The sequence below is a fragment of the Anguilla rostrata genome, chromosome 5 (assembly GCF_018555375.3).
Source record: "Anguilla rostrata isolate EN2019 chromosome 5, ASM1855537v3, whole genome shotgun sequence".
In the NCBI taxonomy this organism is placed as follows: Eukaryota; Metazoa; Chordata; class Actinopteri; order Anguilliformes; family Anguillidae; genus Anguilla; species Anguilla rostrata.
In genome coordinates this window covers 50,317,530-50,344,978 of record NC_057937.1, presented here as the reverse complement: position 1 = coordinate 50,344,978, position 27,449 = coordinate 50,317,530, and the positions used below count along the sequence as shown (strand labels likewise).

Sequence of the window (27,449 nt, the reverse complement as noted above, 5' to 3'; positions counted from 1 at the left end):
GGATCTCTACCTTAATTGGTTAACAGTCTCCTCAGGGCTAGTGAAAGTACTGCTATTTAAGGAATCACCATGAAACAGTAACACTTGAAACAAGACTATAACAGCCAGCGATTATATTACCAAATTCGAAGCTGGGGCTCCTATCTACCCACTAATCAAAACACAGCCCATCTGTTGTGCTGTCTCTTTTAAAAACACTGCTTATCTATGCATGTAAAGTGGTTCAGGGCATAGTAATCATTGTGTAGATTTATTTCGAGAAATATTAATAAATGCAATTAGGCGCGATTTCTGTTGAACCCTTCGAATGCTGGAGATGGAGAAGGGGAAACAACAAGCACGTGCATGTGTCGCAATAAAAAGCCCTTGTATTGCCACCTTTTGTGATCGACGTAGAGAGAGTGAGAGAGAGAGGGGGGAGAGAGAGAGAGAGAGAGAGAGAGAGAGAGGGGGGAGAGAGAGAGAGAGAGAGAGAGAGAGAGAGAGAGAGAGAGAGAGAGAGAGAGAGAGAGAGAGAGAGAGAGAGGCACACACGCACGCACTTTCCCTTAGCTGTGCTTTTGTGTTTTGTCAGAATTAATGAGAAAAGTTCCCGTGCCCTAGGGGTAATTAGTGTCCTTGGAGTTAAATAAGCTAATACTTAGACACCTCTGGCACAAGCAATTATGTTTGTGTATTGAATAATTGATTCAAAGAGGGGGGAAGGGCTGCTAATCAGATCTGAGCATAATGAATTGATTTAATTAACAGGGGAATCCGCGGGTCTCTGGGAACTGTGCGCATTTATTCAGGAGCGGGAGAGAGCTCACCACATAAATTGGGAGAGAAAGGCAACGAGAGTATGCTTATAGCTCTTGTCAAGTCTGGAATTGGAATTTTTGAATACAGTTACAGTTTCGGAGCAAATGAAAGCGGGAAAACATTTTATAGGAAAGAAATCATCACAGTAAAAATATTCTAGGCTTTCGATCATCCAAGTATAGTAACACATATTTAATAACCAGGTAGAATTTCGTTTTGCTTTCGCTCTTTTCTCCGTGTGGAAGATATGCGAGCGTGCCAGTCTTGTTTTGACGCTGTAAACTGCAGTTTTAGTTTAGTCTGTGGAGGCTTATTTTGAGAAAAGAAGCGAGAACGAATTGCGAAGGTGAAACGGCAATTTTCCCAAAAGAAATAACACCATAACAATAACCAAGCCTGCGTTCTTTTTGAATGGGGTTCCGTTATTGAGTGATCTCGTTTATAAGAACCAAAGGACCGTGCAATTGAAGCTTGCAGCTGGACGATTCCGTTACTATCGGAAAGCAATTTCCGAAAGAAGACAAGTCAACCGGGTGACGAAGGCTTCTGGAGCCGAAAACGGATCGCCTGGAGCCGGACTCTCCATTCCTCAGGACGATGGTGTTGGATAAGGAAGAAGGTAGGTGAGCTGCGACTGCCGACAGCCACGGGTCTTCCACAATGATGTTGTGGAGTCTCTTTCTCTGTGTTTTTATTCAGAATTCAGTTAAACGCCCGATGTAGGATGCCATTAATTTCACAGCGCTTCATTCAGTAGACCAAAACACGAACATTTACTGCAAGACGGTGTATACTTCCTACCTCATACTGGTAACCTATTTAAACATGAGTGGGAGCGATTGCGCGAAGCTATGTTTTGACATCTTAGTGTTTAAAATTTTACTTCCTGGGTTTGTACCGTATATCTTTGTAGAATGGTGCTGTATATTCAAATCAGTTATGCGAGAGGGAGAACGATTTTTGGATAGTGTCACTTGTGTAGCAAAAATCGCAGTTTGCACCCCCTTTCCAGCTGTAATCGCATCTACGAAGCAACCGAGTAGGCTACACACCGGCGATCGGCTATCTATAGTTCCTAAAATAGTTTCGGATGCGATTGAATTGTAAACAAACAGGCAGTTCCATACCATCGTGGAGTAGGCTACTGTACTAGTGTCGCTTCCGTTCCAGCTGACCGCAAGCTGTAAAAGCGTAGTAGTCTAGTACTACTGATGGTAGTGGCTATTTTAATTCAAATGTAATTAACCTGAATTATAATAGAAAATGACTAATCTTTTAAAGCAATAGTATTCATTTCATATGTGTAGTTTTATACTTGAGTTTTAGTAGTTTAATATATGAGCACTCTATAGCCTCTACAACCGGTACCATGGTGAAATAGATCTGTGTAAAAGTAGCATTTATTTATTTATATATTTATTGTTGTGAACTCAGTAAAATCATGTTCAAAATACTGCCTACCCCCAAGCACCTATGACCTAAAACTGACGAGCCTATTCTTGTAATTGTTAGAGTATATCCAGTGCGCGCGCACGACTGTTTTTATCCAGGGACCCTTTTAAAAGTAATGGCTTGCATTTTAGAACCATTATTTATGTTTGAAAATGGATACTTCATATCTGTTTTAGCCGAACATCTTTTCACTTGGCCATCTGAAAACCTATAAAGGCATCGTCGTAGAAACATAAATTGGTCTGTCTCTCTGAATCCATGTCTCGGCTAATGTACCCAGATTAACTCAGCTGTAAATTGTCTCCTCTGGATGTCTGTCTTGCTAAAAGTTTCCTATATGATTCATGATTCGGATTGCTTTTAACAGCTATTGGCTAAGCAATACGGTAAATGTACAAGGTGATGCAAATGGCATTAGCGGGAGAGGATGCACGGGAGCATATAATGCAGTCAATACTACATTAACTACTGATGCCCAATTACAGAAACGGGGGAGAGTGGCTTTTAGGAGCATTAGGACTTGCAGAAAAGCTGAGATCACCTGCTGCTCATTGCCTAAAAGCTTCACCCTTTGCTTGCTGGGGCCGACTGAGATTGACTACGCTGGCGTTTTGGCAAAGATGTGGAGAGCTGTCTGGAGCTGCACTACACTTAGCCAGGGCTTCTGAAGACTGCCTCCTTCCAAGGGCTGCAGAAAAAAAGTCTGCCTTCTGAGAGTCTCGACTAACCATAGGGTTCAGTTGTGCACAGAAAAATACAGAATTTATCTGTGTTCCTGTGTCAACAGAATGGCTTTGCAAAAATTATCAATGTAGGCCACCTAATCCTCCTGTGTGTTATGTTGGCTTCTCTTCTGTATAATAATTTCTGAAGTTTTTTTAATTTATTTTTTAGGACAGCGTGATTAAACCCAATTTAGCCTCAAATTAAACACTGTGCTGAGTGTTCTGATTGTAAACGGTGTATTTTTATTGAAAGAAAATGACCGTCTTGAATCTGTGACCAGTTGAGTTCTGAAACCCGCTGTGTGCAACACCAATAAACTCCTGCTTGTGTGCACTGAAGGTGACTGCTGCTGACGGTTTGCACACGGTGAGGGTTCTTGGGGAAATGACCAGGTTTCCTTGCGGAAAGATAATCTAGTTTCCGTCTTCTCTAAACCTCTTTTGGGGAAAGTAGGATACAAATCAATTCTCTCTTCACTGTCATACTATTTTTAAACGTTCACAAATCTAACATTCGTTTCCTGACCTACAATAAACCAGCAATTCGCAGCCACATCGCCTTTATTAAAATTTTAGACACTCTGGGAAAATCCTAACCCATTATGTATTAAGTAAAATTCCTAGCCTCAAGTCCATGAAATATTCGGTAATTTATTTTGCTTCATTTCTGTTGTGAGGGCAACCTCATTACTTCATATTGTTGCACTGAATCTAAAATGAATAAAAAAGATGGCACCCTTTTCTTAAAATACTGTAGCTACTGTAAAACCACCAGTACACAGCCTGCCGGGTATGGATCGAAGTGGAGGGACGGGATGGCTTGAAAAGCAGTTCCTTATCTTTTGATTAACTGGTCGGCCATTTTCAAAAATGTGTTCTTAACACAAAAATATGAGACCTGCCCCTGTCAATACTTGAGCCGTCCCTAGAAAAGATTCTACAGTACTTGCTAAACTTTGTGTTCTATTTTTGACTGCTGCATTCCACTAAACCTAACTAGCATGGGCCTTTAAATACTGTGCTGACTTGTTTGGTTGCTTGACCTCTGTAACTGGTTTCTTTCTGTTATCGCTGCTTAGTGGCAATGATTGGAACAATGTTTCCAAGGGGAAAAACTGACACAACATTGCGCGTCCAGGGCTTTTGTGTATGAAAGCATGGTGTTGGAATATTGCAGTACTGAAAACCAGATGCCACTCTTTGAGAACAGACCTTTGGCTAGAAAGTAAGGAACATAAATGGAAGGAACATAAATGGCATCTCCTGAACAAGGAGGAGGGAAGAAACTTCACTTCGGGTGAACATTTCGTGTTGCTTTGGCTTCACTCTATCCCTGTCTGACTTCTAATCCCATCAGGAAAAAAAAGCCATTCAGTCATTTTCTTTCCTATAAGATATTAAAAAATCCATCCGGAGGAACAGGAATAATTGGATCCTCATTGTAGACCTTTCCTGGGTTGCTCATCCGCACCACCACACTCTCTAAGAACGGAGTTAAAGAAACCCTCCCTTTTCTCAAAACTTGATGATAAATTCTTGGTTACCTTTGTGCCTTAATTTATGACCCTGCAGGCTTGGCTGTCCGATGAAATTTGTACATTCATAAAGCATGTGATTGAAAAGCAATGTTTCAAATAAATACGAGCCCATGATCTGGCAGCCGCTGTAATAAAACTTGGGCTTCAGGCTCTGGTTTTATTTTGAAATAATAAGAATTGCTTCATTCTTTTTACCCGAGTTACCATGGTAATTCTGTCTTGTAGCAATGTTATATTGATTTAGAAAGTGGACAGTAATATTTCTCTTCTGTTATTTCGTTTCTGTGGGTTGATTTCTAATTTCCACTTGGAGATTACTTTCATACATTTCTTAAGTCTCTTCACTCTCTTTCTCACCGACATAATTTTCCCTCTTGTATTTGCTATTTTCTCAGCTTATTGGCTTGTTCTTTCTCTAGATTAAACTTGCCAATTTCATATATTGAAATTATATTAATGCCCCCCCTTCCCCCACTCCTCCCTCCCACTCCCTGAATTGCACACCATATTATGGCTTGTTTCAGTACTTCTGTAAAGACAGGTGTTGTTCACTTCTGTTATTGTCAAGAGTACTTTTCACCAAGATTAGCACGGTTCACAATTAATGATTGCAGCCATCTTGTTGATTGCTGGATTTGAGATCTGCAATTCACAGGATGTGTTCATTGAAATGAAGTCCACTGACTACCAGCTAACTTTAGTTTATTATACTGTATAGCTTTATGCCTAAAGCAGGTCAGAGTATGTAATGAAATAAGCAAAGCAAATAATAAGCTGGCAAAGTAGACACTTGGGATTCCTTCCTGATCTAATTGTTGGCCCTGGCTGCACTCGATGCATTTTTACCTGCTCGGCTTGTACAGCCAATTGGCCCGGGAAATTACAACTAACAGCACAAGTGAACACTCAGACTCCGGATTTGATTATTTTAAATTCTGCCAGATGTTCCTTTCATCTTGCGTATGTACAGAACTTCGGATGCAAATGTTCCTGCCTTTTCAAAACTCCAGATCACCGTTGAACCTTTTTTTTGTCCATAATGTGACACCGAATGTGAATGTAGATGATTTTTCCCATAATCTATCTGTAAAGGAAAAGGAGACCAGAACAGAAACTGAAGTTTCCACCCACCGGTAAGGGCATGTTTATGACGCCGTACCTCTCTGCCATGCAAATGCATGTTCCTGGTTAAATAAAAGCTGCAGTGAAAATTTTTTATGCGCAAACTTAATTTCTCTCCCTTGTGCTGTAATGGCACTCCATTTAATATTCATACCAGCGCTGCAACATTATGCAACAAGACACTTTCCCAAATATCGTAAGAGCTGGAGGCAATTTCAATTTCAATTCTACACTGCCAACACCCCTACCCCTCTCTGTACCCCCAGTGGACCCATTAAAACAAGGGAATCCTTGTTTTTCCTTTAATTGTGTGCAGTGCTGTATGTAGGTGCTAAAATGGTGGGGGGGGGGGGGTAGGTATCATGCACCACTGCGATGTCTGGCACTCTGTATCCTTTTAAAAGATCTTCATGTGCACTGAGACGCCAGTGAGATTAATTTCTTGGCTGTCTGGGCATACTTTTTACCTTTCTTTGAAACGTCTCTGAGAAACCTTATCACCTTGAGTTCCGTGACACACACAGATGTTGGGATGTTTATTTAATTTAAAAAGGGAGTGAGTAAATCAGGCGCACGCCCCCAGCCCCCCCCCCCACTCGCCTGCCCCTGAGCTGTAATTTTGCCAGTTAGCAAAGCTGAGGAATAACTTTTGAAAGGAATGTGATGCCATTCTTGCTCGTGCAGAATAATGTGCCTCATATTCCCCCACTTTGCCATCTCCCCTCCACCCCCCTTTTCAGAAATGTGTCCAATTTCACTCTGCCACGGCTCTGTTGCTTTAAGAGCACCAAGCAGCCCGGCAGCAGGGGCGGTGATGGCCTGTCCCAGCGGAGTTGCTCTTGGTAATGGTACATATGCTCAGCTGAAAGAGGGTACATGGCTACATATTGATGATTTTTACAGTAGGTGGTTTTTAATTTACTTTCCTCTGGTCTTTTAACGGCGCGGTATTCCCGTGAGTCGCCTTGTTGCAGCAGACCCGCTCGCCGCCGCCGCTCGCGCTCGCGCTGCGAGGCTGAGCCTCGGCGCCCGCTGCAGCCCGGATGCGCACACACACGCGCGCGCCCCCTCGCATGCGTGCGTGTGCGGGCACACGCCACGCGCATGCAGACGTACGGAAAGGCTTACGCGCGTGCTCCTCGACCCCTGACCTCTGAGATAGGAGGTCACTGCACTATGCGTGATTATCAAACCCTCAGACACTTGATTTTTTTGTATATATATATATTTATTTTAAATGCCTTTTTTCTGTCTTTAACCAGGTGACATAGAGATTTAAAAGAAGGCCACCGTGTTCTCGATCTCCCCCGTCGGTCCATACAGAATCTGCTGTACCTTCACTGCTTTCCCGCGTAATTGGTGGACAGTGACGGTGACTGACTGCACTAGATAAACTGCCAACGTTTACAAGCGGTGGCAAATGGCCTTGGCTAAGACTCATTTGGGTAATAAAAACAACAGCTTTTAAGAAAGCCCGCAATCCAAAGTTATCTTGTTCCTAATTGCAATGCCTACTGATTGCACACTGGGTACATTCTTTCATGCCACCATACTCCTGGGTGTGTGTGTGTATATATATATATATATATATATAACAAATATATATATATATATAAAACAAATATAAATAATGAAGACCCCTGAATTCTAGTGAAGGGAGATCTGCTTACCTGGCTACAGCACTTGGCATAGCCCAGAGACGGGTTTTAGCTGGTTGGCCAATCCCCCTTCCTCACTTTTCCGGTGGTGCCCTTGTTGGAATGGGCAGCGGTCACATCAGCTGTGATTAAGCAGCTGGCAGACTGCGGTGAGTAAGAGAATCGGTCCGCCACCGTGATGCGGTCCTGATGCCTGCGCCAGCGCGCCATCCTGAACATATGGAAGATCGCAAATGAAAAAATTAGGGATAAAAACTGGGGAATAGAGGATTTTTTAAAAATTATTTATTGCTAAAATGAAGGCCTGTTTTTCAGGTGACACAGCATTTGACGTTGCTGCTCAAATTTCCATCAATTGATGTTCACGCAAAAAAAAAAAAAATCCATCCGTAATTAAGAAACATCGATAGCTATATGGCTCAAATAATTGCAACAAAATCAACTCCTATCAGTCCAGGTTCCCACAGTGTAATAACATTCAGTGACTCAACACCAGATCTCCCTGCACATGGAGTATTATTGCTCAGTAGAAATTGTAAGGAAAGACAGTCCAAACTCCTTTCAGTGACCTTATCAAATTTAGCAACTTGAGCGAAGCTTACGAATGATACCTCCACTGACACCTCATTCCCTTAATGAAGGTAAATTTGGCCCACGAGAACCCTTTCCTTAACGCAGCAGTTCTGGCCTCAGTCCAAGATCCGAGACTTGTACACTGAAAAATATCTTTTGACACAGCTGCACTGTAAATGGACAGAGGCCAATGAAGGAAAGGCGAACATTTTAAAGAAGGTATTTAGCTGCACCACGTGGGCTGCCGTCTCTGAGTGTTTGAGCCGGTAATCATTGTGATTAATCATTTATGTGGGTATCAAAGACCGCTGCATAATTGCACTTAACGCATCTGTTTATGTGCAAGTGTCCATCTCTGGATGAGCCGATTGGTCATTGAGCCTATCAAATGAAGACCTTGTTAAATGTAAAATAGTCCTGATGTACAGCTTTGTTCACATTTTGTGTATGTGTGTGCGTGCATGTGTCTGTCTGTGTGTGTCATCATTAATGCACAACTTTATTTCTCTGCTGTGCTCTAGAGAGCTTGTGGGGATTTGTAAATGTAGGGGAGGTGGGTGGTTGGTCGGGTTAGGGGGGGCATAGCTGTATTATGAAACAGGTAATGCTTTTTCGGCTCAAGATGTGATTTCAATTTGCGATTCCAGGAAGGAGGAAAATATTTAAAATCTTAAAGTGCTTTCTGCAGATTGTGGTCAATAGCCAGAGTGACCCTGCGGACATCCTCGGCCAATACTCCACAGTGCTGGAGCTATTGCTGTGATGGAATGTAGCTGTGCTGAAGCCCTGCTGACTACCTGCGCATGTGACATTTCACTAAATTAAACAAGACTACTTTTTAAGGAGTTTAAGTTTACTCACTGGTGCTACTGTCTGGAAAGTCTGTATAAATGGACATACTCCCTGTAGTTTAATTTCTCAGCTGTCTGATTCGAAATAAATCTAAATTGTTCTCTGATAATTAACTTTGTCCTTTTTTTTTTTTTTTTTTTTTTTTTTTATACTGTAAATTGGATTTTGGGAGTTGGGGAGAAGTGTCTATAGGACTGGGTTCATTTTAGATCAACTCTTATGTTCTACACATGCTTGCCCATTGAGATGTAATGAAAATCCACAAATACTGCTGAACATAACTTGTAGCAATAATATTCTGTTGAAGGCTTTTATTTGATTCCATTTTAAGTAAAATAAAGAAATATGTCCAGTGAAAATGCACTCAGGCCATGGTTATTAAAATCTCTCTATATATTGCTTTTTAATAACAAAGAGCCATAAGACACACAAAGAAGAGAGAAGCTACTTAAAATCTAATGTACCAGGGACAAACTGGTAAATGAAATGGCCTGGTGGTCGATTTAATGAAAACTAAGTTGCTGGTCAGAGACCAATTTCTTGTCTGTTGACCTTCAATAAATCAAACCTTGAATAACTAATTAAAATCTGTGATTGCTGTTCCCCCCCCCCCCCTCCTGAACAGAGGGGATTGGGCTTGTTAGGGGGAGGGGGCCATACTGAGGAAGTGGATTTGATCAATACTGACCACGAACAAGTGCACAAAAATGCAGTTTGATCTATTAAATGTGAGTGGCAGCCGCAATCCACACACATTTACCTTTGTGCTCCAATTTAATTGAAATTGGGTTGCGTGCCACGGTCCAGGGTCATAGTAATTTTCACCCGTTGTTATTCTTTAGGGAAGGGGGAGGGGGAGTGGGGAGGCCAGGAGATTTTCCTTGCAACACTAAAATGTGCTAGACTTGATTTGGGACCTATCATGGTGTGGCCTCTCTGTTTAACTCCTTGAGTTTTCAGGTGCAATCTGTAACCTCTTGAGAGTCCTGTTTCCTCAGTCATATTTTTTACTCTGGTTGCCGTGGGGACTTGCAGGGAGTATTATCAATGCTTCCACACACACACACACACACACACACACACACACACACACACTGAGGATTAAGAGATGTGGGCAGAGGGGAAACACAGATGTGGAGTGTGCCAAGGCAGTGGGCAGCTTCAGAATGCTTACTAGATTTTTACTGCTTGCGAGCCACTCATTCTTATCTACCATCAATCAAACCTGTAAAAAAAGACGTGGTGTACGAAAATTGGCCGCCAGACCAATACCAACCTCTTGCAAACCCTAACTTGCAAGTGTGCACCAACTACAAGACTGCAGGCCAGATTACGAATCTGTTTCAACCGTAACATTGAAGGCCCAAGTATTACAGTGCTGTAAACCTTTGCGGTACAAAAAATGTTAATGCCCTGACAAACTTGGGAGTGTATTCATTGTGCAGGACTGGTTGGTTGCCACATTTAGCTCTGTGAGCAACTGACAACGGTACTATGGGATGCCAGGTTGCTGCAGACCTTGTTCCATGGCCAAGAACACTGATGGCTTCCATGTTCTGCCTGGTAGGTCTTTGAGGTGGGCCTCAAAGCACTCCAGTAATGTGAGCAAAATGCACACCCTGTGGTGAATATGCATTTTTTTTTGCTCTTAAAATGAGGCACAAATTGCACTGCATTGTGCGTTTGTCTATTTTTAAAACGTACAGCTGGCCCTGAATGGTGCACCTCCTGGCACATCCTTCCAAATATGTGTATTGTAATTGCACTGGAGGTGTTTTATGCTGTGCTTTCTCAAACACTCTGAATGGTATAAATTCATGCACCCTGAATATATTTAATGTGGGCTAAAATGTGCTCTCTGGCATTAAGCGCCAGAGAGCAAAATTCTGCAGAGGAAGTGCTAATGGCAACATTTTGTCAGGAACCAGGAAGCGGCAGTCTGACTAGCTCCTCCTCTTAAAATGCTTGAAAAGATCATGTTTGAGAATAGGTGGAGTTAGCATTTTGTCCCTGCCTTTATTCTAGGTTTTGAAGTTCCTTTGCTTTTACGTACATCATTAGCTGGGATATCATCTTGGCTTGCGACACACTCTTGAAATCGGACCGCAGAAAAACGTCAGCTCTTAAACGGCTCCCAAGCAAAGATCAAAACGAAACAACCGAGATGAAGCACTTCTCCCTGCTGAACGATTGCCCGCGGTCAGCTCACTGCAAACCGTAATCTCTGGCTATAGGAGATGTCCAAATTTTCATTTCCATCTTGGAACACCATCACTTCCAAAGAACACCGTTCTACTGACATCACTTCCTTTTGGCGAGGTAGGGGGGCTATTCATATCCACACTTAAGTAAAACACCTTGAGTTGCATTCAGGTGTTGATTCACACACCTATTCCTCAAACCCCCCAAAAGAACCCTTCCTCTGAAGTTCTATATAATAATGACTCTAATCCTGCATATTTAGATTTAGCGATAGGACAGCTGAAGAGGTGGTGCTGAGGACCAGCTCCCCATCCAGAGCCACAATACCATTAATGTCTGCCAACAGCAAAGCATTTAAACAAAGCTGCTACCTTCTGTAATAACACGACATATTGCCAGGTCCTTGTCTCAAAAATATGTGGTAATGAATTTAATTACAAAGCTGTTGTACAGCTTTGTGATTCATTTCTTTAATTAAACCCGAGTGAATAAATGAAAAATATTGTGAGGGGCTGGGCCAGCAGCTGAGCCTGTGTCGCTGCAGGTCTATTGCACTGGTATTGAAGCTGGACCAGAACTGCTGCAGGTCTATTGCACTGGTATTGTAGCTTGGACAGTGTTTCTGCAGGTCTATTGCACTGGTATTGAAGCTGGACCAGTATTGCTGCAGGATTAATGCACTGGTGCTGAAGCTGGGCCAGTGTTGCTGCAGGTCTATTGCACTGGTATTGTAGCTTGGACTGTGTTTCTGCAGGTCTATTGCACTGGTGTTGCAGCTGGACCAGTATTGCTGCAGGTCTATTGCACTGGTGCTGAAGCTGGGCCAGTATTACTGCAGGTTTATTGCACTGGTGGTTGAAGCTGGGCCAGTATTGCTGCAGGTCTGTTGCACTGGTGGTGAAACTGGGCCAGTGTTGCTGCTGGTCTATTGCACTGGTATTGCAGCTGGACCAGTATTGCTGCAGGTTTATTGCACTGGTATTGAAGCTGGGCCAGTGTTGCTGCAGGTCTATTGCACTAGTATTGAAGCTGGGCCAGTATTGCTGAAGGTTTATTGCACTGGTATTGCAGCTGGACCAGTATTTCTGCAGGTCTATTGAACTGGTGCTGAAGCTGGACCAGTGTTGCTGCAGGTCTATTGCATTGGTATTGCGGCTGGACCAGTATTGCTGCAGGTCTATTGAACTGGTGCTGAAACTGGACCAGTATTGCTGCAGGTTTATCACACTGGTGTTGCAGCTGGGCCAGTATTGCTGCAGGTTTATCACACTGGTGTTGCAGCTGGTCTACTGCACTGGTGCTGAAACTGGGCCAGTGTTGCTGCAGGTCTAATGCGCCGGCCGCTCATTTGGAGGGGATCAGAGGTAATTACAGCGAGGGACAGCGGCAGGCAGCCCACAGGGGTTAGGACATTGTAACGTGAAAAGAGCGATTATTCCTCCGAGACAAAACCCTCTCATGTGCCGGGGTCGGAGCAGGGGAAGGCACGGCTGCGTTTCACTGGGGCTTATTAGCGGCGGCGGGGCTGTGAAAGTTTGCGAAAGTGAATCATCTCGCTAATGAACGAGCTCCCTCCTCCTCCTCCTCCTCCTCCTCCTCCTCCACCGTGGCCCCGCTCTCCCGTTACCCAGGGTGTTAATTATGTCATAATCGCAGGGCGCCGGCAAGAGCGCTTTCACAGACCCGCGTTCACAAACAGTCTGGAAAAACCAGACGCCTGACTGCAGTATGGTACCGCCATGCTTTCATTATGGTGCCGTGCCTGCGAAACCTGGTGAAGTGTGTGTGTGTGTGTGTGTGTGTGTGAGCTGAACAAAAGCCCGCCATTGCTCTGAACCGCTTTGGCGATGCATTTCATCAAAGCACGCTGCTTTAATTTAGCTGCTTTTATCGGCACTGTTGTTTCACCTGAGCCTTATTTCTAGATGACTCGCGTGTCTTCCCCACAGGACAGTCACCGTCTGCAGGCTCGGTTACATTAATGAGGTGGGCCACTTGAAAGGGGCTGAATAACACACACAAGGAGTTGCACGGCCATTTTGCATGAGATCTCCATTAATGAACCCCCGCAGCAATTCGCTGCAGTCCTCTGTCCGGTTCTGCTTAAGATCAGCCCGACCGCAGTACGCACGCCGTAACAGTGTTTTACTTCAAACGCTGAGCCTTACAGACGCTCAGGCTCAGTCTGTCTCCACGACTGCGGGCTGTGCCATGTAGCCAAGTCTTAAACTGCCAATGTCTGTGACGTGTCACTAGCCAAAATCAGTTGAGTAGTCTACAGCAGCAGTTTGCTTAGTGCTGTAAGGGTAATGTAGGGATTCAGTTGGAGATCTGAAGAAATCTGATCGTTATAAAAGCATCCCCTAGCTACTCACCCGGTGCTTACACATTGGCTGCTATGATCAATGAAAGATGTATCACTCCCCCAATGGGCGCTAGCTGTCCTGTAGTACTGTGTGACTGGGAGGGTCCACAGTGATTGAGTGCACCTTAGCTACTGCATGTGGCAGTTCGGTGGGGTGTTAGACCTATAGGAACTCTTAACCGTAACTGCTCCTGACAGCCACTACACTTAGTTCCACAGAGCATCAGTGTAGATGACAAGTAGTGGGGGGTGAATTCAGTGAATTAAACCGATGCTGTAGATCCCTGAAGATAAAAATTGAACACTTGAATCTCTTTTCTTTCACTCAAACGAAGGAAGTGGCAGAAATGAGGTCTTTCACTGTGGAAATTAACAAGCCGTGAGATGGGTTTCCCTGTGCGGTCAGAGGCCTTCTCCAAACGGATTCTCTTAGACCATAACTGTAGTATCTCTGGAGTAGAAAGTGAAGTATTACCAGAGTAGCAAGAATGTAGTATTACCGGAACAAAGCCTGAAATACTTACAGCCACAACTGAGGAATTAATGGAGTGAAGAGTGTAGTAGTACAGGAGAAGAGGGACTATAGTATTAATGGAGTAGTCACTCACTGCCTCTCTAGTCATTTATATGGTTTCATGTTAATTAGGCACATGGCTCTACAATAATTGCAGATTATATTCTTTTTTTTTTTATATGTAGGGATTATAAATCAGGAATTATCCATTACAAACTACACCGCAGCCAATGCTCATGAGCTCATGACTGTGTCTTCTCATGTAGTTTGGAGAACTACAACCCTCCAAATTTTTCTTGTTCACCCTTGTCCTTGGAGTAAACCACCTACTGTACCTGTCCATACGTGCTGCAGCACTGCATGTGTGCGTGCATTCATGAGCAGTTACACATACACGTACAGCCATACCTCAGACGGTGCCCCTGTTTCCCACTGTACTCCACAAGCAACGAAAATCTACCCCCTTAGTAAACGGATTGTTTTCGCGAGTCTTGAGACGCGATTGAGCAAACTCCTTATATAAACTCAGCCAAAATGTAAACAGAGCCCAGCTTATAGCTTTGTGTTGGAGAGATTAAAGCCCGTCCGCTTGTTTGCTCAAAATGTGTCTGACGCCTTTTTGTAACCGAAGGGGATTATCAACACTTGCCGTAAGTTTGAGCGAACCATGTGAGCGGACTTGTTTTTTGTTTTTTTTGGTCACCCAAAACCCCAACCATAATTTGGCATTGTTGATGGTGTGCCGGTCATTTATTTACCAAGGCTGTAAGTGGTATGTATGCAGGACCTGTGATAAGGCCCACTTAACCTGGTCTCTTTGAGTGGCAGGGAGGGGGGTGGGGCCTGGAGGGGGGGGTGGGGCCTGGAGCGCCGAGCGAGGCTTCGTGCTCCAGCGATGCTCCAGTCGAGACCAGTCCTGTCGGAGCCCCCGCAAGTCGCCACGGCATCAAGATGTCACTCTCCCTAATTGATCATATCTATTTAATTAGAGAGAGTGACCCCGCTCGGGAGCAGTGACGGTGGGGTGTTCTGATCACGCCACCCTCATTTCCAAAGATTAGAGCCCTGCAGTAAGTGTGGAAAAGGCGGGGTGGGGGTGGGGGTGGGGGTGGGGGGGGGCAAGCCATCTCCATTATTTTCTCTCCTCTAACCTGGGGAAATATTGGGTCTGCTGTGCCGATGTGATAATTGCATTGTAATGCTTTAAAGCGTTTCCTCGAGTGCACTGAACCATTTTTTTTAAAACCTTAAATACATGAAAAGGGTTACCACGTTGATTTGATTTTTTGATAGTGATACAAAATGGAACTTGAAATAGGCTTACATAGAAATCGGATGCTATCTCTGTAATGGAAAGTACATGGTCTGACAGTTTCAAATGCAAACTTAACTGTACATATTCTAAAAAGATAAGGTCTTTAAAAAAAAAAAAGAGGATGGGAAAGAAAGAGGGATGACAAGCTCCATTCTAAGTATTAATGGCAAATGAATTTCTCCGGGAAGGTGTTTTGGCGAGGCAAAAAGCTCTTTTCTTTTAAAGGGAGGGGAAAAAAACGCATCCCCGTGTAAAATATGAATCCTTGGCAACAGGGGTATGCTTTTGTGACACCAAATGACAGGGGAAGGTCAGTGGCGCCCGTATCTGTTAAATGGATTGGATTAAGTGGGAGCTGCTTCTTCAGCTGCCGTTTCCTTTTATAATGTTAACTTTTTGTTCTTGAAGTCGACAGAGCACAAATGGCAGTGTGTGGGGTGGGGTGGGGGGGCGCGGATGGGAGGGGGGGTAGAGGGGAGGGGAGAGGGGCGCAGGAGGAGCAGGAGGCTGTGTTCTGGGCGAGGGCTTTCATGTGGTACAAAGTGCACTGATGGGTGCACTCCAGTGCCAAATTGTCTTCTGGCATTAGGGAATTGATACAACCCTTAGTTTTATGCAATCATTTATTCTACGGAGCCCTTTTTGTTTAGAACGCCGCTGCTTTCTGGAGCTTTTTATGAGCCCCGATTTTTATTTATTTATTTTTTTTCCTTTTTGCGTTTTTTTTTTTTTTTCTTTTTTTTTCCGGCAGACGCACATCAAGCGCCTGTTTGCTCCTCATTACGCGGCGGCGGCGGGCGCGGAGACGCATACCAATTAAAGGCAGGATCCGGCTCCTCTTTGCGCGTCGACTCTGCGCGCCGCGCACTTCAGGCGGCACTCCCGGGTCCGCGGAGACGACGGCGGCGGGCGCCGCGCCTCCCGATCTGGGTTAGGAATGAAAACGCCGCCTGGAAGACGGACGATCCCCCATCATCCCCCGCTAACTTGTATCCGTCTGAGAGAGTTGCTCGTGGGGATCGGGCTCCAAGGTTACTGTAATAACAGGGAATGAGCAGCCAGTCTGATCAAAGGGTTAAAAGGCCTTTTCCCAGCTTTGTGCGAAACGCACGCTTGCATTGTTAAAAGGTTGGAGGGAGGAAAAGGGGGAGGGAGGGGGGAGGAGGGGGGGTCTAAACCAATTATGAGTACCTCGCTAGATGTGTGGGGGGGGAGGGGTGCGACCTTTGTGTATAATTAGTTCTCTTATTTAAAGCAAAGATTTTGAATAGAATAACTAATTAGCTGTCATAAATGGCAAATTAAAGATTTCGGTGGGACCCCAGAGGGAGATGGAGGGAACCCGATTCCCCTGCCGCAGGAACGGGAGCGCACACGCGCACGCACACACACACACGCACACACACACACTGCCTGGCGTTCTCCTCATTAAACCTGTTTTTAGTTCAGTACGAGCCTGACAGACGAGAACTGTTGGCATACCTGCAGAGCGATCCCCTTAACAAGCCATGAAATGCTGGGAGAGGAGAGCGCCTTGAGCTAGTGTGGCTTCAATTTTGAAGCTTTTTAGCTTCATTTACTCTGAACATTGGTATTTATAGCAGGTTTTGTGATCCTAATGCGCTAGCTTCAAGGAGCCTGTTTCTGGAAGGGGAGAAGGTGAGGGAACCGAGGGGGCAGAGGGGGCACTAATTGATGTCTCCCATCTGCAGTACCGGACCAATTAGTCTCCCCTGTCTACGTCTGATAAAGAAGTCTGTTGGCCAAATATCACTGGAGCTGCAGTTCCCTTCTAAGGCTCCGCTGTGAATTTGACTAACAAGCTTTTGTTCTTCTTTTTTTCTTTTTTTTTTTGGGAGGGGGGGGGGTCGATGAATCTGCATTTTAAAAGTATTTGTTAATGCATACCTGCTGCCATGTTGCCAGACAGGACACGGTGATAATGGGCACAATGGCAACAAATCATAAGCCATTCACTGTCTTCAAATTCACCTCTTCATCCTTCACTGACGCGCGGTCCGCTGTACTCCTGACCGTACCCGGGTGAGTTCTGAATAAAAACGGCACGTGACCTCATTTCGGCTTAAGGTTTGTGACTCTTCGTGAATGTGAAGCCGTGGCGGCACTTTCTCCCTGGCGTCTCCCCAGCGGAGAGAAATGCGTTGCGGAAGTAGGAGTCCAGCGGCCGGCGACGGTGCGTTCTGTTAGCGGAATCGCTACGCGTTCGCGCGCGCGCGCGCCGGAGAGAGCGTCTTAAGTGCCGCCGCCCCCGAGCTCTCGGCCGCGGTGCACCGGTTGGCGCCGGCAGCGCCGCTGAGCGGAGCTGTCACCGATTTCGCCCGCGGGCGGCAGAATGGCGGAATGGCCGCTTTTAGTCCGAGCAGAAATGTCAACCGCAGGTGGACTATTAGAACAGTTATTAAATGTATTGGTTTTTTTTTAAACTACGATGCGCAGTGGAGGAATCCTGCCCATGGGCCGGTTTAGTGATCCGTTCGCTCCTCTCACTCGGAGCGCGTGCTCTAGCGCGGTTGGGAGTGTTTGTTTGGGAATGGTGCTGTTTTGCGGGTGACTGATATAAACAAGGCTAATGCCTGATTACTGACGTACATGCGAAACGCTGACATCGCAGCTTTCAGAAATCCTATTTAATGAAAGAAGGCAATTGTTTACAAGTGACTATTTGTTTCTAAGGGAAAGCGGGCAAAGTGTTTAAAAAATCATGTTTTAAAAAAAGAAATCCTCTGTTGGGGGAAAAAAAATGTGTTTGGGGTACGATTATGTACTGGAACAGGTGAGAGACTGCAACATTTTCTTTGCATTCCCAAAGCAACATTACATTATTTCCACCCCAAAACAGGAGGCAGTGGAGGCAGTGACATCTTGCTACAGAATAACTTGTCCGACCGGGTTTCGGGTCTTTATGAAATCGGCGCCGAGCTCCCTGGCCTCCACAGTGCCACAGTGAGCCGGAGAACAGCTAGGCCTTTATCAGAAACGGGCCATGAAAAGTGACTCGTTTACTTGGGTGGGTAACATCACACATTGTAAGGCTGTTTCTGTCTCCCCCCCCACCCCTTCTCTCTTCCAGGTGTGCCCATGCTCTCTGTCCAGCCCAAGGGGAAACAGAAGGGATGCGCCGGCTGCAATCGCAAGATTAAAGACCGCTACCTGCTCAAGGCCCTGGACAAGTACTGGCACGAGGACTGCTTAAAGTGTGCCTGCTGCGACTGCCGCTTAGGGGAGGTGGGCTCCACCCTCTACACCAAAGCCAATCTCATTCTGTGTCGCCGGGACTACCTGAGGTAAGCGCATCCCTCAACAGAAAAAGATCTAATCAAATCCAGCCCACAATGCATTCCGTTCCACATTTCATTAAAACCACCACATTTAATGTCTTCGTCTTGGACGGTGGAGTGGCACACAAGCGATGTGGATGCACCAAAGTCAGGTGCATGAATATCAGCCAGTGGCTGCTAGGACAAAATCTAATTGTAGAGAGTACGGTGTAAAGGGGATGATTATGTCTGGGTATGAACAAACAATGTAGCTAGTTAGTCAGAGACAAACTTTGCATAAATGCATCAGGTTGTAAATTTTAAAAAATTCTCATGGAGATATGCATACCATTCAATCATTGAACACCATACAGATTTGTTTGAAAAGGCTCATTTTAAACCAAGACATACTGAACTTTGTATAGATTAGATAGATATAGATAGATAGATTTGTATAGGGGTGGTACTGTCCAGTTATTTCTTATATATTTCTTGTGCAGACTGATAACAAAAAGCTATTGGCCTGCAAGGGGAAGCTAATGCTACACTCGCTCACTGATGCAACAGGACCCATAAGCGACCCGTCGTTGTCAGTGGCACAACTATGGTCGCTAGTCTTGGTGTGGAACATGGTTACTGTTTCAGGGGCAAGACATACACGCTGGTGGGAGAGGTGCACAGCACTTACCTAAAGGATATTACTCCTAATTCCACAATAGGGTTGAAAAAGGAAGAATAATAAAAGGAAGAAGAATTTAAATTAAATTATGATTTAAAAATGTAGCATTCACACTTTACCTGCCCTCTACCACCACTAGCATTTACATTTGGAAGAACAGTTTTCTTGTGGGGTAGGTTAGAACGCGCTATTCCCAGAGCTTGCGTTGTCCTCGGGCTGTATTGGTCGATGAGCATCAAGGAGTCGTTTGTTCCTTGTTAAAACATGGTTGACTTGACAAGAGGTACAGCAATTATGGAGGAACACTATTCTCGTGTGTTGACTTTGCATTGCTCATTTTTCTTAATTCCATGCTCCCAACCCTGGGGGAGATCAGTCAGAAATGGCAATTTTTAGTTGTTTACATGCTTTTTTTTACGAGAGAACGCATGAGTGAGCGCACACACGCACATGCACACGCACACGCACACGCACACGCACACACACACGCACTTATGGTTGTTTGTCCCACTGCAAGAAAGGAAATTGTGAGATATATAGGTATTCTGAGATGAAACTGGCAGTATACACACCCACACTACAGAGCTCTATGCTAACATTTTTTTCTAAGGAGCACATGTGCTCTTAAGTTGAAAACTTTAGGAGCACACCAATGTATTCCAGTTAGTACACGCATAAATTATTTTTCCAGTCAGTACGTGTGCCTGAATAATTTTTCCAGTTAGTACATGTACGCCTAGATTGTGAGAGCGCTACACGCACGTACGCATACACATGCGCTCTTTTAAGGAGGCATCACCAGCCTGTTTTCTCGCCTTTGTGCTATTGCCCCTCTCTCCCAGCACTGGGGTGCCTGGCGGCCTCAGCTTTGGACAGATGGTGCACATCAGGTAAAGGCAAAAAAAAAAAACATTCGTAATTAAGATGGACAGCAAAACTACGGCATCAAATCTATAGTGGAGCATCTGACCCTTTCAATGGACTCAATAGTTCAATTGGGACTTATTTTGCTTACAAAAAAAAGAAGGCAATCTGTGCATGAGATATAAATATACCGTATATCTGAATAGGTGAGAGACTGGCAGTGCAACGATGAATCTGAAACGGTTATAGCTGTAGAGTGTGTGCGCGCGTGCATGCATGCGTGTGTGTGTGTGTGTGTGTGTGCAGGTGCCATGTGCATGTCTTGTGTTACAGCTCCAGTCCTAATGGTCTAATGAAATCCAGCCCACTCATCGGCTCCTCAGCCTGAAACAAATGTGTGCCACTTAGCGGGAGAAGACACTTGAGATGGATTCTGTTATGAATCAAATTAAAGAACTTTCCCACTCGCACAACTGCAGAGAGGTATTAACAGAAGGTTACGCAGCCGGCGAGAGCCCACTCCCCACCGTCAGAGAGATGCGTCCGCTCACCTGCGTAACCACGCTCGATTCCCACTCCCCACTGTCAGAGAGATGCGTCCGCTCACCTGCGTAACCACGCTCGATCGATTCCCACTCCCCACCGTCAGAGAGATGCGTCCGCTCACCTGCGTAACCACGCTCGATTCCCACTCCCCACTGTCAGAGAGATGCGTCCGCTCACCTGCGTAACCACGCTCGATTCCCACTCCCCACCGTCAGAGAGATGCGTCCGCTCACCTGCATAACCACGCTCGATTCCCACTCCCCACCGTCAGAGAGATGCGTCCGCTCACCTGCATAACCACGCTCGATTCCCACTCCCCACCGTCAGAGAGATGCGTCCGCTCACCTGCGTAACCACGCTCGATTCCCACTCCCCGCCGTCAGAGAGATGCGTCCGCTCACCTGCGTAACCACGCTCGATTCCCACTCCCCGCCGTCAGAGAGATGCGTCCGCTCACCTGCGTAACCACGCTCGATTCCCACTCCCCGCCGTCAGAGAGATGCGTCCGCTCACCTGCGTAACCACGCTCGATTCCCACTCCCCGCCGTCAGAGATGCGTCCGCTCACCTGCGTAACCACGCTCGATTCCCACTCCCCGCCGTCAGAGATGCGTCCGCTCACCTGCGTAACCACGCTCGATTCCCACTCCCCGCCGTCAGAGATGCGTCCGCTCACCTGCGTAACCACGCTCGATTCCCACTCCCCGCCGTCAGAGAGACGCGTCCGCTCACCTGCGTAACCACGCTCGATTCCCACTCCCGCCGTCAGAGAGATGCGTCCGCTCACTGCGTAACCACGCTCGATTCCCACTCCCCCCGTCAGAGAGATGCGTCCGCTCACCTGCGTAACCACGCTCGATTCCCACTCCCCACCGTCAGAGAGATGCGTCCGCTCACCTGCGTAACCACGCTCGATTCCCACTCCCCACCGTCAGAGAGATGCGTCCGCTCACCTGCGTAACCACGCTCGATTCCCACTCCCCACCGTCAGAGAGATGCGTCCGCTCACCTTCGTAGCGACGCTCGATTCTTGGCTCGCTTCTTCTATGCTGCGGTAGTTCATTAAAAGCAGACGAGGGGATCAAATGCGCTTTCTTTCAGTTCTGTGGTTTTCGCGGACCTGTCGTGTGTACGTTAGGCTACGAGGGGTTCCCGCTGAGCGTGCGTTTCAGGGACGCTGGCCGTGTAACGAGCGTTCTCCACCGCGCCGCGCCACACCGCACCAAACTGCGCTCCGGACCGAGTTTCGCCTAAACTTCACACTGGAGGAGTTTTTCATTCTGCTTGACATTCACTTCTTTGTAATAAAATGCAAAAGGGACTAATCAGTATTTTCACCTCTCTCTCTCTTTTCGCTCTCACTCTCACGCACACACACTCACAGACACACACACGCGCTTTATCACGGAGAACAATAGATTAATTAGCAGTTTCATTTTTCGAGGGCTGTGGATCTTGTGACCTCGCAGAACAAGGTTGGCTAACCCGTCATGCTTTTGATTGTGAGGACCAAGGGTCTGAAATAGCTTTATCTTGTAGCTATTGGATATATTAAGGGGAGCAGATTAGTCATCCGCTTATGAAAGCAGAGCGTTTTTAATTTAAATGAAAAAAATCTGCTTTTTTCTTTGGTTTTTTTTTTGACCCGCTGCAAATACCAACATTTCAGAATAAAACAAGAATGGCAGCATGAGAAATAGGGTGTATGATCTTTCTAAATGTGTAAATGTATCTGGGGTCACCAGACATTGAAGAGACTCGAAGCCTGCCTTTTTTAGATTTTTTAAATGCTTTTATTTTTACTTTAACGTTGATTCTGCGATGAAATGCCATGCCAATATAGAGATGTTCTGAATCCACAGCTACATGCAATTAAATTAGTTTTCTTAAATAGCTAACCTTGCGTACTTCACCAGCTTACATTAACTAACTAGTCAACTAGCTAACTAGCTAATTGTGAAGCAGGATTTTATTTTTGTCAGTGGTCTGCAATATTACAATAGATGACTACAGCCAACTTCATTTTTTTTGGCAGGCTTGGAATTTCAAAACTTTTCTCATATCTTCACCAACTCTTGAGGTAGTGTCTCTGGGGATGAGATTAGCAGTGGTCTATAATTCCACTTTTTATTCCAGCAAAACACTCATCCTTTGATGAAATTTATATGAAATCCCAGAAGTCCTTCAGTATACATTCAGTGAAATCCTTAGGACTCCATTCCTTTCAACACAAATTGTATGGTTTCGGAAGACTCGATTCATGTCTTTTATAGTTTACAGATTTTGCAGGTGACCTTCCTATTGAGCTCTGGCAACCTTTTAGTACCACTTCAATTAATCAAGCACTCAGGCCTCCATCTTGTCGGCACCGCTGGTTCTGCACACCAAGGTTCTGCAAAACATGTGACTCAGTCTTGAGCAGAACAAGGCCAACCGTACATTTTACTCCGTAAGCAGTGCCACCACTGGCGCTCGTTTTGAGCGTTTACAGAAAATGCACTCACGTCAGAGTGACTTTTAAAATAACCTGCGCGTTTAGCTTAGTTTCTGTGGATACTGGTTTATTCATCCAGACTAAAATAGACCTATCCACTAACCAAGAAGTAATGATTAGAATCGTGACCGAGTGCAAATCCGGACTGTATAAACAGGCTGTGTTAATTCGTTAAAATTGCGATTTTTTTTTTGCTTTTAGTGTACAAAAGCAAGTGATTTCTTAAGTGGTAAAGAGAACGAAATCCATTGTGTTCCTAAAAGTACAGATGTAGGGCGAGCTCCACGGTGCTGACCAATAGGAGGCCATTGTGGCTCTGTAATGGGGCGGATTTGGATGAGACCAAAGAGAAACAGGCCGCAAACTCTTAAGTAGGGCTCCCAAGTAGCTCTGTTATCATTAATTAGTGAACCAACCTATCGTCCAGTCAGCATTCATACTCCTGAAGGGCTGGCAGAATTGCTGATGCCAATTGAGGATAAATAAGGGGGGGGGGATGGAACTTGTTTGTAACCTTAACCTTGAATGGTCTTGGTCAGTTATTTCCATTTTGCCTCTAGTTTGGAAAAATCATATGTGAACATTAATCAGACGGGACTTGTATACAGTTGTTCCATCAAGACCTACGTGGGTCTTTTTGTCCCATCTTTAAAAAAAAAAATGTATTTCACTGACAGGACAATAAATCAAACAACTGACACTAACAGCCTGTCCTTTAAAAAAGTTGGCACAGTGGAATGTTCAGGTTTACAAAAATCTTTTAGAGGCACAACATCATGTTGGAGCAGAATAGGCCTCCTCATTGTGTGTGTGTGTGTGTTATTTGATGCTACGACTCCTCACTCCTGCGGAGAAGTGCCCAAATTGAATAAACAAATTAAACAAATGTAATAAGCAAGCAAACGCAAAATGGCAATAATTAGACCAAAATGGGGTGCAGAAGTAATTTATCAGCCAAGGTCAGGACTTGCTGAATGAAAATGTTTTAATATTTTTGTTCCTGAAAAACATTAAAATTTTTAAATAAAAATTGAACTGGCATCATATAGGGCTATGTACAATTTAAATTACAATAGAACCTCTCCTATCCAGCATTCTACTTTCTGAAATGTTACATTTGCCAGAATTTGCACTGAGGGTTCTTTGAATTAAAAAATCAAAAATGAACCTTGGCAGACAAGTTCAAACATCTGATCAAGAGCTTAGTAAACAAATATGCCATTCATGAAGACATTTTAGAAAATGGCTATTTTTTCTTTGAAAATAGCAGGTGCCCTGAAGTCACTGGGCCAACAGGTGGGGCCCAAGAGTAATAAAATAATAAATTCATATCTTTATAATAAATTTGCTTTAAACAACAAAAATTCTGTAGTATGTTATCTTTGAGGCACGTTCTGTCTTGAATTTTCTACTCTCCGGTACCACCGATTTCCCCAAGGGTGCCAGTCCACCAGTAGAGGTTCTACTTACTGTATTGCCACAAAAACAGATGTTGTTCCAGGGAAGGGGAGGTTGGGGGAGGGGGGAGGGGGGAGTGACAATAGTGTGGTATATCACTATTTTTCACGAGACAGTATTGTGATATTATTCTTCATAGACATTGCCCTGCCGTACTAGATATCCTCCCCCTCCCTGTGGTCCGATCTACTCTCTCAATGCAGGAGGGGCCAGCTGGCGGAGAGTGGTGTCTGTTACACAAGTCTATTGAACTTTTGACTGTTACAGAATTGAACCTTTTGTGTGTTTAAAAACCCCCATCTGGATTTGGTTGTAGCTGAGTCTCATTAGTTACCCTGGGCTTTATTTTTTAGGGAAGGCCAACGTTCAGCGGTTCGATTGGTAGCTTACCCGACCCATCCCCCTCCCCTGGCTTTTGCAACGTGCGAGCCGAAGCCCTTTGAAGAAAAGGATTAGGACCATGTGATTGTTTTAATGAGATCATTAGCAAAGAATTAACATCTAAGTTTGCACCCTCTAACAGAAAATACCAAGTGTGCGTGCCAAGATAGATTTGTATGTTGCATTAGATGCATCTTTCAGGGGCAACAGCTGGGACTGGTACCCAACTCTGTGCCTCAATTTTTATTTTGTATAGCACCGTGTGCTGTCAGACAGTCACATGGTGCATCATTTTGGCCTTTTCTCAGGTGGGGTAGGTGGGGTGGGGAGGGGGGGAGGGGGGGGGCAATGAGCCAATGTGGGGGAAAAACTGAAATTATTCTGTGAGCCCTTAAAAAGAGATGGAGATGACTGTGGGAAAATGATTGTGTACAGACGCCACATTTCCACACTGAACACACAGACAGGCGGTTCCCTTCCCCCCTTACAGTGGTATTACAGATGCATTTGCTACCTGACTCTCTTCTTCTCTTGCAGGCTCTTTGGTACGACGGGGAACTGTGCCGCCTGCAGTAAATTGATCCCTGCCTTTGAAATGGTGATGAGAGCCAGAGATAATGTTTACCATTTGGACTGTTTTGCCTGTCAGCTTTGTAACCAGAGGTAAGCAGAAAGATCTTATGCGAGTTGTCCTCTTTCTAATGTCTTTAAAGACCCACTCCAGCAGAAGCTCTGCCCTGTTGGTTCCACTTTTCCCTTTCAAAAACTTATCTCGTTACCAGGAGTGGTTTGACATATGTCAGTCAGTCTATGTGTGTCTAGGCATGGTGGACAGCTGCGGACCATCACTTTGTATGTCAATGCAGGTAATATTTACCACGAGAGGGCTGGTTTCACACGGTCAGGTCATCTCTCCTGACTTTGTGTTTCAGCTGCCCTCCAAATTTTCATTAGGTAACCAAAAACAAAAAGTCCTTTTCTTTAAAAAAAAAAAAAAAAAAAAATCACTTTTAGGCTCAAGATGTTTGTGCTTTGCAATTTTCGTGCCACCTCAGGCACACTTCATCCACAAAGCTCTTTTTCATGGGAGTGAGTCATTAACACCTCAGTGAAACGGTCACCGGCTCAAAATGGCAGGCCTATGAAACTCATCCTGCAATGTCTGTCGGTAAGGCTTTCGTCTGCAGTCCATTCTGCACCAGCACTGCTCTCTGCGTAGGTCTGCTTACTTAAATGGGGAATAACCCATTTTTTTATTTTTTACTCTGAAGCCTGAACGCGGTTTTTGTTGTTGTATTGTGGCATAGTGCCAATATTGAAAGCTTATGAAGGGGGGAAAGCATACTTCTCTTTAGCTTGTGGCTTGTGTATTAACAAAGTGACACAGCTGCCAGGCCGGGGGAAAGCCCGCTCAAACTTTCAGGACCGGAAAATAAGCCTTCAGTGAAAAGAGAAGCTGTCCATCGCTAAAAACAGCCGCCCACATCACTTGGAGTTTTTTTTTTGGGTTGGGGAGTCGGGGCTGTGAGTGTCTGGGCCCTCGCAGCCCGGCTCTGTCGAACCCCAGCATTTAAGTCCCTCTGCTGCTTATGCTGCGTCACTCAAATCCTCTGGCCTCTTACAGGTATTATACTTAATATAATATAACTTCATATATTTGGAGACATTATTGCTGCATCTCATTCAAACCTTCAGTTCACAATTTTGCCCGTACTGGAATCTGGTTTCAATCAGATCAGTTTTCGGCAATGTGTCGCGGTATTGGGGTGATAACCGGATCCCAGACCCTAACGATTTACTCGCCTCAGTTCTTTGCCTGCTCCCATTGGCTAATTTCACGTGGCTTCTGCACCAATGACTGCCATTTACAGAGTTTAAAAAAAATACACATGAAAAAAATATTAATAAATGCTCAGTGCCGTTTTCTAAAACAAACACTCCTTTTGCCACATGAATCTTTCCTTGCTGAACGAATGCTCCATTTTGACGCTTATTTATTAATCTATTTGGTTATTTTGTAACCTTTGTGGCCCCAACATGGATCTAGTGTGACCCACATTGCTCTGATTATAAATCACAGCGAGGGGTTGGAAACGCTCCACGTGCTGTGATCCTGGGCCTTAGTGTTGATTTCTGAGCCGCACGGTGCCACCCACTGGCCATCGATACCGGCGTGTGCACTCAGCACGGACATGGGATCCCAGTGCCCAGCTTGGCTGATAGAAGGCTGTCTAGTTATTCCTCTCCACTTATTTACTCATTTCGATTCTTTTGTTGCAGTCTCCACTCATTCTGATTCAGTTGTTTTGTGGCTAAAGCTATGTGGATGGATTAAATTGACCTTCATGAACACACTTTTGCCATAAACGTACACCACTTCCGTCTGTTCTCAGCTTAGTACTCTTTTTTTATTACATGGGTTTACAATACTGACTGATTTTTTAAATTGGTTTTAGAGCAGCACCTCACACTTGTGGAACACCAAGCTCAAGAATTATTAAAAGAAAAAAAAAATATATATATATATATATACACTTAAAAAAGAAAAAAAAAAAAAACACCCACAGCATGTAAAGCAGTCTTAAGAGTGTTATTGTCACCAGAAGGACTTGGCGCATTGCACAATCTAAGGT

At 44.9% G+C, this 27,449-nt stretch overlaps 1 protein-coding gene across 1 annotated transcript in view; it reads left to right on the top strand.

The window, feature by feature from the left end:
• The first annotated feature begins 636 nt into the window (after positions 1-636).
• The window catches only part of LOC135255574 (rhombotin-1), a 29,563-nt gene continuing 2,750 nt past the window's right edge, over positions 637-27,449 (top strand). The window contains exons 1-3 of the mRNA XM_064336924.1: positions 637-1,420; positions 18,209-18,422; positions 25,354-25,479. Coding sequence (XP_064192994.1) covers positions 1,399-1,420; positions 18,209-18,422; positions 25,354-25,479 — 362 coding nt within the window. The 5' untranslated portion in view covers positions 637-1,398. The remainder of the gene's footprint in view (positions 1,421-18,208; positions 18,423-25,353; positions 25,480-27,449) is intronic.